Consider the following 11,088-nt stretch of genomic DNA (forward strand, 5'->3'; position numbering starts at 1 on the left):
CTGCTGCTGACATTCCAATCATGTGCACACAGACTAGCCTCCCAGTGCCTCCTCCAAACTCTTCCTCCTGCAGCCTGAACTCCTCCCTCCAGCTTCCCTGCAGGTTGCTCCAGGACAGGAAGGAAAAGTCTGATTGTCTATGTGCTGCAGAGGAAGAAGTGGTGAGATTTGGTGAGGCTGAATGAGCAGAGGAGCAGAAGGTGGTGAGGGCAGGAGGCAGGAGTTTGAGGTGATCCCCATCATGGTCACTGGCATTGGAGAAGGCAGGAAATGGAGACGGCTGAGGAGTTACAGTGAGAAGTTTGGACTTGGCTGTGCATAGCTGGAGCTGGCAATGAGCCGCCCGAGCCAATAGAGAGACAGCGCCACGTGCATGGTGCTGGCTGCAGGGGGACGAGTCACGCGTGAGGAGGAAGGTTTGTGAGTCCCGAGCACAGAAATGACGTGTGAGACAATGGGAGTGGGTTGCAAACCCAGGGAATGGGGTGTGAGGGAAGAGGCAGGAATGAGGCCAGAGCCCCTGTGGAGTCTCACCGAGAAAGGGAGTGTGACGTGTCACTCCATATTCGTTATGAAAATACACTTATGATATGAATATGACAGAACTGAGGTGTACTTTATCCAAGATGGCTCATGTGAGATTTCATTGGAAAGGTTCTGACTTACTGAATGCAATTATCCAGTGTGTGTGCCTGTATCGTTTCTGTGTCTGAAGTTAGGAATAGTGACAATGTATCTGTTTTCCAACTAGGCTACTTTGGGTAACCTCCCCTGCTAACACTTCAGGGACAACAATAGAAAAGCCAGACAGGGTGGATGGCCCATCAGCGAGGACAATGGACTGTGAAAAGCTTAGCCTTCCTGTGGATGCTCCATGCTGCCCCTGACTCAGGGACGCAGTGATCCTACAGAGTCAGGTGGTCTTGTCACCTGATACTAAAACATTACCTGCGATTTCTTGTAACTTTCCACTGTAAGGGAATGGTGTGGGGGGGTCATGTTTGGGAAACAAAGGACTCCTGCCTTAGGTAAATCCTATGTAAGGATGGGGAGGATGGCAAACAGGACCCCTCCTCTCCACGGCTGTTTGTCCAAGAAGAAGGACTGCAAAAGGGATGGCAAGGGGGGAGCCCAGACTGAGACAGGGGTCCACTCTGAAAAGGAATAGAACTGGAATGCTGAACCACAGACACTTTGTAACCTGCCTGCAACAATATCTAGGGTGAGAAACACTGTTTGTAAACAATTTCTTCAGCGAAGCCAGCTCAGTTTGTGTGTGTGATTTCATTTGCTTAGTAATCTGCTTTCTTCTGTTTCTTACCCCTTTTACCACTTAAAATCTGCCTTTGATAGTTCATAAAATGGGTTTTGTTTATTATTAAGCCCAGTTTCTGTCATTTCTAACTAGAGGGGTACGAAGTGTGCAGCCCTCTCTCTACATTGAGGGAGGGGGTGAATTTCATACTATATCTCTGAGTCTGCACTTCCAGGGAGGTGGGGACATCTGAGTGCTGGAGCAGGTCCTTGAAGCTGAGTCTTCCCAGAGCTGATCTGCAGCTGGGGGTGGCCCTGCCTGTGTGTGTGTTAGAGGAGGATTTCAGGGCCTGGCTCCGCAAGACAGGCTTAAGAGTGCCCTAGGCTGGCAGAACAGGTAGACTCAGGGGTATCTCAGCACATCAGGTGGCTTCCCAAAGGGTCCAACCCATCACAGGGAGTGGGGTGGAGAGGGAAGAAGCAGGGACAAGGCCAGAGCCCTGTGGAGTCCCACAGGGCGTGGGAGTGGGGAGCAGATGGAACTGGCTGAGACAAGGCTGAAGGAGCTTTGTGGAACATCCTTTACCCAAGGAGCACGTGGCCGTCTGATCCCACATTGACCTGGGTAGTGGTGGGTCTGTAACGCAGGGATCCCTAAGGCAGCAAAAGCTGCTCCATTGTAGACACTAAGCAGTGAGCATGACAGCGGCTGCCATCTCCCCCAGAGGGAGTGAATGGGGAGTGGCTGGAGCAGGGCCCCCTGTTGACAGCAAGAGCTGGTGGCTGAAATTCCTAAGGAGGAGCAATCGGTGTCTCATCTATTGCAGGGAGGAACCAAATTGTGCAGCCAGTGCAGAGCCCAGGGTGGAGGAGATGACGGGGGAAGACAGGGGAGGTTTTTGTCTCAGTTCCCCATCTGGCTGGATCACTGTGAGACCAACTACCACTACTACCGGTATATATCAAACAGTAATAGTCAGCCTCATCCTCTGCCTGGACATCGGTGATGGTCAGGACAGCGTTGTTACTGGATATGGACCCAGAGAACCGGGTCGGGATACCGGATGGTCTGTTGTTAGTTTGGTATATAAGCAGCCGAGGAGCAGAGCCAGGTTTCTGCTGGAACCAGCTAGGATAGTTGCTGGTGCTGATGGCTCCAGTGCTCAGGCTGCAGGACAGAGTGACAGTCCCTCCTGGGGTCACCGACTTTGAGGGCTCCTGAGTCACCACGGGCTGCGAACTGACCCCTGAAATCAACATTACAAACAAACTCAGCACAAGGACTCTGGATCCTCACAGACAAACCTCCTCACCTGCAAGTGTATTTTTGCCACTAAATCAAACAATTCCCCCACCTGAGCAGTAAGTGAGCAGCGTGAGGAGCAGAGGGGCCCAGGCCATGGTGGGAATCCAGACGAGCTCGGCTTCCTGAGGCAAATGGGTGTGTGGCTGGGACCCTCTGATTGTCTCTTAAACCCCCAGAGCTGGAGAACGGCCCCTTCATGCAAATCTGACTGAGGCTGGTTATATCATATTGAAGCTGAGCCCTGCAGATTGTCTGGACAGAATCACTCTCTAAGGTCCCATATGACAGAAGTAAGAAAGGCCCCTCTGCTTTATCATTTGCTCAGGGGAATCCAATGTGATCCCAGTGCGAAGAGCTCCGACTGGGAAATGTGCCGTCACTCGTTTACCTACACGGAGCACATGGATTATGATGGGATTTCATAACCAACCCCTCCCCCCACCACACACACACGTTGGCACTGAATTAGCAGGAACGTTTCTGGTCCCAGTAACCCTGGGAAAAGCCGCCACAACATCCCTCTCCCGTGTGTCCTGTGGTGATGCCCTGGACTGACTGACTTGACTCTAGGGCACAGGATACAGCTCTGGTGACTGACACTTGGGGAAGGAGGTGGAGAGGGGTCGGGAGGAGGGAAGTCGGTGGGGTCCCATCTGGAAAAGCTTTTGCTGGGAACTCATGTTCCTGCTCTGATCTCTGTTTAGATCCCAGCACAGGGACAGGTCAGTGTCACCCCCGAGAATGACATGTCCTGGGTGTCACGAGAACTTTGAATTAAACTGTTCCTGCAAAAGTCACTGGGCTTCTAGCTTCGTACCCACTCTGGGTACATGCCCCATCTGCACCAGCCTGCCTGCTCCTCACCCCTGTCTGCCCCTTTCCCCAAACCAGGCAGGAGGTGAGGGGGGTGTCTAGAATCTGAAACAGGTTTGGGAGGGTATGGACCCTGGAGTGCAGAGGGCAGAGGGGGATGCGTGAGGCTGGTTTCCCACTATTGCAAAGGGGAGATTTCTTTGTATAGATAAACACGCCCGAGAACCCCAGAGATCCCTCTGTACCCCCGCTGTTGGTAGCCTTACGCGCCTCTGGCCTAGCAATGGACATTGTAGATGAAGAGCTCCCCCTGGTGGGGAAGGTCACATTTACAGCGGTTCCCAGCAGTCACTCTAAGCTGCAGAACTCAGCTCTTTATAAGAATTATCTCTAATCCCAGCGCTGTGTTTTGGGACCAGGATCTCTAGTCCCCTGGGATCTTGGCTCCTGGCAATTTATAACCCTGCTTGGGGAGCACAGGCCTGGTGCTCAGGGCCTGACTGCTGCCCTCACTGCTGAGCTTTGCCATGGTAAGAAGGAAAATTCTGCCTGATTCTACAATCATCAGCCGGGGAACCCAAGGGCTGAAGCAGCTGATGGCACCATTCCCTTCCCTCCCAAACTCCTCCCTTCCTGCTGAAACTTGCATTCTACTGGGCTCTGGCCTCCCTCCACACTGCACAGCAGACAGCCGGGGGTGCTTTCAAATGGGGGTTGGGCCCTGCTTTGCTGCCTCCTGCTGAGTATCAAGGGGCTGAAAGGTTTGCAGCTAAGCCCAGACCCGACTCCCGGAGCTACAGGAGAATGGATCTGTGTTAGCATCACGGGGCCTGTAACACAGTTGGAAAGTTAGCTAGGAAATTCCCACATCTCATGGGCAGTATTTGTGCCACCAGGGTTAGGAGTTGGGGTCTTTGACCCGAGATGGTCTTGAACTGTATCCTCAGCTTCCTTATGCTCTGCTGCCCCCGTGTGTGTGTCTCTGAGGGCTGGTCCAGGACTAGGGGCCAGAGACCCTAAAAAGCCCCTAGATCCCCTTGGTCTAACTTTTGGCTAAGAACAAATGAGATTTTGCTGTAATCTATTATCTGATACGTCCTATAACTGGACACTTGGACTTGGAACGGGGATGTACTAAGTGATCTGATGTGTCTTACTTTTATCTTCCAGGCCATTCAAGGTGTTCACCATCTGGTGGCGTAACACAAGAAAACTGGGCTAGGGGAGACGTGTCTCTTTATTGAAGGACCATGTGGCTGTCTGCTCCCAGCCTGTAACACAGGGGCCTATAGGGCTGCTCCTGCTAGACAGACCAAGTAGAACATAAGAGCATCTGAAATCTCCCCCACAGAGAGTGATTGGGGTGTGGTGGATCAGCATCCCCTGCTGATGGCAAGGGGTGGCTGAAATTCATAAGAAGGAGCAATTAGTGTCTTAATGTATTGCAGGCAGGAAGCAAATTGTGCAGCCAGTGGAGAGCCCAGGCTGGAGATGATGTGGGGAAGACAGGGGTGGTTTTTGTCTCAGTTCCCCATCTGGCTGTATCACTATGATACATACTACTACCGGTACCCATAAACACAACACAATAATAGTCAGCCTCATCCTCTGCCTAGACACCGGTGATGGTCAGGGCAGCATTACCACCAGATATGGACCCAGAGAACCGGGCAGGGATCCCAGAGGGTCTGGTATTGGTGGTGTATATAAGCAGCCGAGGAGCAGAGCCTGGTTTCTGCTGGAACCAGCTAGGATATTTGCTGCTGGTGATGGCTCCAGTGCTCAGGCTGCAGGACAGAGTGACAATCCCTCCTGGGGTCACTGATATCGAGGGCTCCTGAGTCACCACGAGTTGCGAACTGACCCTTGAAATCAACATTACAAACAAACTCAGCACAAGGACTCTGGATCTTCACAGGCAAACCTTCTCACCTGCCATTTCCTTCATATTTTTGTCACTGAAGCAAACAATTCTCTCACCTGAGCAGTAAGTGAGCAGCGTGAGGAGCAGAGGGGCCCAGGCCATGGTGGGAATCCAGACGAGCTCGGCTTCCTGAGGCAAATGGGCCTCTGGGTGGGGTCCTCTGATTATCTCTTAAATCCCCAGAGCCCGAGAATGGATCCATTATGCAAATCCGCTCCCTGTTCATTGGCTGCAGGTCTTTTTAAAATCTAAATCTTGATTTTAACAAGTACATAGACACTCATGTTTCAAATTTAACCTCAAATTTATTTTAAATAAATTTTGTTTTTAAAAAAGTAAACCCCCCCCATAAAATTTTCTTGTATTATTTCAAGTTCAAATTGAAACAAGGTTTTGCTAGTATTAATTTAATACAAGGGTTTTTATGTTAACCTACTTTTTGAATAATATTTAGAACAAGCAGACGGTGCTAGCACGCAGACTGACAAGTTCTGTCTAACTGCCTGTGTAGGGAGCTGGATCTAGGAAAATGTTTATTTTTAGTTATGGGGAATCACATTTTTACAAGCAGCACATGTAGGGTGACCAGATGTCCCGATTTTGTAGGGACAGTCCTGATTTTGGGGGCTTTTTCTTATATAGGCTCCTATTATGCCCACCCCCATTCCGATTTTTCACACTTGCCCTCTGAACATCCTATTCGCATGCAGCAGAATACATCTGGTCACTACTTTGTCTCTCTGACCAAATAATTCCTTAGTTGCAGCTGCTGCCTACAGACTATCTGCACGGATCCAAACATAACTGTTACATGATGCCAAACACTCTGTAACGACTGTCAGCTAGATTATCCTCAGGGATCGAATAGGAGAACTCGAGAGCCAAAGCAGGATCCTCGATATCACCAGCCAAAGGAGAACGGGGCAGATTTATGAAGGTGCCGAGCTACATTTTTGTGCGTCTAAATCCCTTTACACGGGGGGAAGGGGATGTCAGTCACATGTGGGTACAGCTGGGGTGCTCAGCTATGAATTTGGCCTTTAGTCTGTGAACGGCTGTTATGAGGCTGCTGGGACGAGTTGTTAGCGTAATGTTAGTGCAGCACATTTGACGTGTAGAGAACAATGGACAAGCTTTGCATTGCTGAGCACACAGATATTTTCTATCACATGCACCTGGAGAGGGGTCACTGCCGCCACCACTGCAGTGCAGCCGGGCCAGCTTCCCCCGTGCTGCCCCTCACGCATGAACGCGCTGCGATGGGTTAGATCACAGAAACCCCCTTGAGATCCGCCACCCTATGTGCCAGGACTACGTCTGCTCCTGCTTTCCCTGCTAGCTCAGGACTCCAGCACCCTGTCTTGCTGAGCCAGACACATTTGCCTGCTCCAGGAAAGACCCTGAATTACTTGCCCCAAAGCTGCAGGCTTCACTGAAAGCAGCTTACAGAAGTGTTCCTGTCTTTAACACTCAGATGTCCAATTCCCAGTGGGGTCTAAACCCAAATAAATCTGTTTGACCCTGTACAAAGCTTATGCAGGGTAAACCATTAAGGGCCCACACTTTGCATAATTACAATAGGCCCTCAGAGTTATATTTCATATTTCTAGTTTCAGATACAAGAGTGGGACATTTATACAAACAGGATGATCACCCTCAGTGGATTATAAGCTTTGTAATGATACCTTACAAGAGACCTTTTGCATGAAGCATATTGTAGTTATATTATATTCACTTATTAGCATATTTTTTATAAAACCATATAGACTGCAACATCACACATGCGCCCTGGGAACACCTCCAGAACTAATTCACTCTCCTCCAGCCACCCTTCCTCCAGCTCTCCTTTGCCATGATACCTACAAACAAATTGCCGGCAGTGAGGCCATGGGTGTGCTGAGACCCTTCCCATCCCGCTGCCAGGATTGTCTCCTTGCTGCCTTCCACTACCCACAGGCTGGTCTGTCGCCCCGTGTTGTCTCTTGTCTCATACTGAGATTGTTCCCTGCTTAGCCGGGACCATTTCTGTGTTCTGTGTTTGTACAGAGCCCAGCACAACGGGGACCTGGGCCGTGACCTGTGCTCCCAGGGGCTACAGAAACACAGATACGTAATAATCACAGTGATGCAGCCACCTCTGAAGGACATTCCTGGGCAACATTTTGCAGAGATGTTCAGCGTTAAATGTAATATCAGTTAATTTAAATGTAATTAAAAGAACACTTTGCAAATAAATACCCAGCAATTACACTGAGAAATGGTTCATGAATCTACAACCTAAATCAGTACATTTGGGTGCCTCAGACCTCCTGTCTCACCTCCTCCCCCACCACTCGGACGCAGCTGTTCAAACACCATGGTCTGTGCACCAGACTGTTAAGAACAAATGTGTATTGAACAGTTACTTTATTCTGTTATAAACAGTTCATGATACAAGTGCAGGGAGAAAGTGCCCCCTGATGGCCAGTTATAAGTGGACCACATACAGAAGAGTAGATGGGGAAAATCCAGATGCATCTCAAATCACATTTTATTCTCTCCAGTCTCTGGAGTTTAGGGAGAGATTCATCCCAGTTCCCAACAGCAACAGCTCAGGATTAGTCTTAGAAACATGGCTGCCCTCACACTTCCCTTGCGTGTTAATATTTTACATCTAGAAACATCATGGACTCAGGAACCCTCTGTAACTCATCAGGGGAGTACAGGGCAGGGTTCTGGAGGGGAGGGTGCGTGCAGAGGATGGGATCTTTCTACTCAAGTGGGTCCCAGTGGGGCTTTGATCTCTATTAACACAATCATTTGCAGGCTCACGCTTTCCTAATGACACTTTCCTCACACTGATGGACTTTTCTTTTTCCCTCGTGGTGGTGTATGTGTGAAACGTCGGGGCTCTGACTCCAGGCTGTTCATTCTAAGAATCTCACTGGCTCTTCATTTAATTACAACCTTGTGTTTAGCAGTAATTGCCTTAGCTCACTGAACGTACTTGGGAAGCAGATTTTAAAACTGTCATCAGACGCCACCGGTGTGGTGCTCTGCTCTGTTCAGTGTTGATATCAGTTGGCTGCATGTGTGCTCCCTCTGTGTGCTGCCCCGGCTCTGCAGATCGCTGGCACAGCTGACCCCAAGAGATCCCCAATGATCACAGACTCTAATAAAGTACAGAAGCACCTGGTCAAGTTTATTGTCAAACGAAACACAGTCTCTAGCTCCCCAGATCAGATGTCTACAGTTCTGCTAGTACATATGTGCTCTCTGGCAATGGACCGGCTCAGTCAGTGGCAGGATTTGCCACTGCCCCCTAGGCCAGACAAAGATGTCCACTCAGGGATGCATTCTTATATACACTGTGATGGAGCAAGGCCAGATGGCTACAGTAAAGTACTGAGAAACAGGTATGTTAGCCCCAGGCTAAACAAATCCCTAGGACCCTGGTAACCAAATGGCAGTTGCTCCAGGTTAATCAAGGCACCTGGGGCCAATTAAGATCTTTCTAGAAGGCAGTAGAGATAGCTACTTTAATTAGAACACCTGCAGCCAATCAAGGCAGGCTAATCAGGGCACCTGGGTTTAAAAAGGAGCTCACTCCAGTCAGGCAGGGAGGAGCCAGAGGAGACGGAGTGTGTGTGAGGAGCTGGGAGCAAGAGGACAAGGAGCTGAGAGTGAGAGAGTGTACTGCTGGAGGACTGAGGAGGACAAGCGTTATCAGACACCAGGAGGAAGGTCCTGTGGTGAGGATAAAGAAGGTGTTTGGAGGAGGCCATGGGGAAGTAGCCCAGGGAGTTGTAGCTGTCATGCAGATGTTATAGGAGGCACTATAGACAGCTGCGATCCATAGGGCCCTGGGCTGGAACCAGGAGTAGAGGGTGGGCCCGGGTTCCCCCCTAAACCTCCCAACTCCTGATCAGACACAGGAGGAGCTGACCCAGACTGTGGGTTCCACAAGAGGGGAAGATCACTGAGGTGAACAAATCTGCCAATAAGCGCAGGACCCACCAAGACAGAGGAGGAACTTTGTCACAACACATACAAACAGGCTTTGCATCATTGAACACACTGAGGTGCAGCCCCTCTATTCATTACGGTGTTGCCTTTCTCATGGTGCAGATTGGTTAGAACAAATAAATCTATCCATCATACTGTCTATTCATCGTATTGTCCTTTCATATTGTCTATCCATCATATTGTCTATCCATTGTATTGTCCTTTCATATTGTCCTTTTATGCTGTCTTTAGACTGGGTCTGCCTGTTCTTGTTATCTGTGTGGGTGCTGTCCTGGCACACGTTCATCTTATTAGTACGTACATGTGTATATGCTCTTGCCAGCTTCTGTGAGCATGGCCTGCCTCTGGCTCACAGCCTAACTTTGCTTTATGTTAGTAACGTCTTGACCATTACTTCAGTTCAGGCCTCATACCGGGCCTCTGATACCAAGGGTTTATGTCGCAGGGCCCCATCTTACTACAAAAATGTTTTCTGATTTTTTTTTTTTTTTTTAGAATTCTAATTTAACCTAACTAAGGACTAAGATTTTATTAAGGGTCAGATCCTGGCTCTACTAAAGTGAAAGGCCAAACGCCAACTGGTTCCAATGGGAAGAAGATTTGGTATTAACTAGTCAGAACGTGGTAAAGTTTGTGAGTTACTGTGACAGGGGACTGGCCCAACGAACCCACAGAACAGCAGCAGTAACATAGTGACACGTGATGAACTCATGCTGGGCAGAGGCTGATGGACAGAAGTGGGAGGTTTGTGTCTGAGTTCCGCATTTGGCTGCATCACTGTGCAGTCCCTGTAGCACAGTAATAATCAGCCTCATCCTCTGTCTGGATGCTGGTGATGGTTAAGTAGCCGATTGTATTAGAGGCGTCTTTAGAACCAGCAAAGCGATTGGGGACCCCGGAGCCCTGGTGCTTGTTAGACTCAGTGTTGTACCTCAGAAGGTATCTTGGGATGTTCCCAGTTTTTTGCTGGTACCAGACGACATCCCCAAATGTGTATCCACTGCTAAGGGTGCAGGAGAGTTTAACTGTGTTTCCAATGGACACGGATACTGTGGGTGGCTGAGTCAGAGTGTACTGGGAGAGGGACCCTGGAAACAGATAGAAACCTCTGTATTAACTCTTGTACTTGGAGGTGTCAGGACCAGGAATCCAAGTAAACAAGAAAAATCACAAGGTCAGTGGCAGAAACATTTAAAATTAAACCTCAGAAGAAGAATCCTTTCCTTACCCGAGCAGTAAGTGAGCAGTGTGAGGAGCAGAGGGGCCCAGGCCATGGTGGGAATTCAGACCAACTCGGCTTTGTGAGGCAAACGGGTCTGTGGCTGGAACCCTCCGATTCTCTCTTAAACCCCCAGAGCTGGAGGACGGCCCCTTCAGGCAAATCTGCTCCCTGCTCACTGGCTGCTGCTATGTATGTCATTCCCAGGTGGAGGAAAATAAAGACTGTAAAAGGGCAGGTCTTTCCTGTTCGGGAGTTAACCAGGGAGATCAAAATAGGGTTATTTCCTTGTCTGCTGTAACTCTGCAATCTGCTCTCTGTCCATCTCCAAAGCCCATTGCCAAAGCCTCCCCACAGAGACCTTTACAGGCAAAGTCCTTTTTAACTTTTTCCTTCCTATTGCATTAGAAGACTCTTCTACTTGTGCAGGGCTAGGTACAAGCAGCATTTCCCGTGTTATAATTGTTCTTTTGTGGGACTTTGCCCCATTTCTCACACAGAGATAAAGTCATTCTGGCTCTTTTAACTACATCAAATTAAATGGCTCACTGGGGTGATGTCCACTCA

General features: G+C 49.4%; 1 protein-coding gene across 1 annotated transcript; it reads right to left on the reverse strand.

The window, feature by feature from the left end:
- Positions 1 to 288: 288 nt before the first annotated feature.
- On the reverse strand, positions 289 to 10,605 carry LOC115661064 (immunoglobulin lambda-1 light chain-like). Its single transcript, XM_030583200.1, has 5 exons — positions 10,531 to 10,605; positions 10,081 to 10,390; positions 5,032 to 5,238; positions 2,184 to 2,293; positions 289 to 383 (listed from the first exon to the last, which is right to left on the reverse strand). Exons 1-5 carry the CDS (start codon positions 10,574 to 10,576, stop codon positions 289 to 291), a joined length of 768 nt encoding a protein of 255 aa, XP_030439060.1. The 5' UTR covers positions 10,577 to 10,605.
- Positions 10,606 to 11,088: the final 483 nt, after the last annotated feature.

This window comes from Gopherus evgoodei, chromosome 13 (genome assembly GCF_007399415.2).
Source record: "Gopherus evgoodei ecotype Sinaloan lineage chromosome 13, rGopEvg1_v1.p, whole genome shotgun sequence".
Lineage (NCBI taxonomy): Eukaryota > Metazoa > Chordata > Testudines > Testudinidae > Gopherus > Gopherus evgoodei.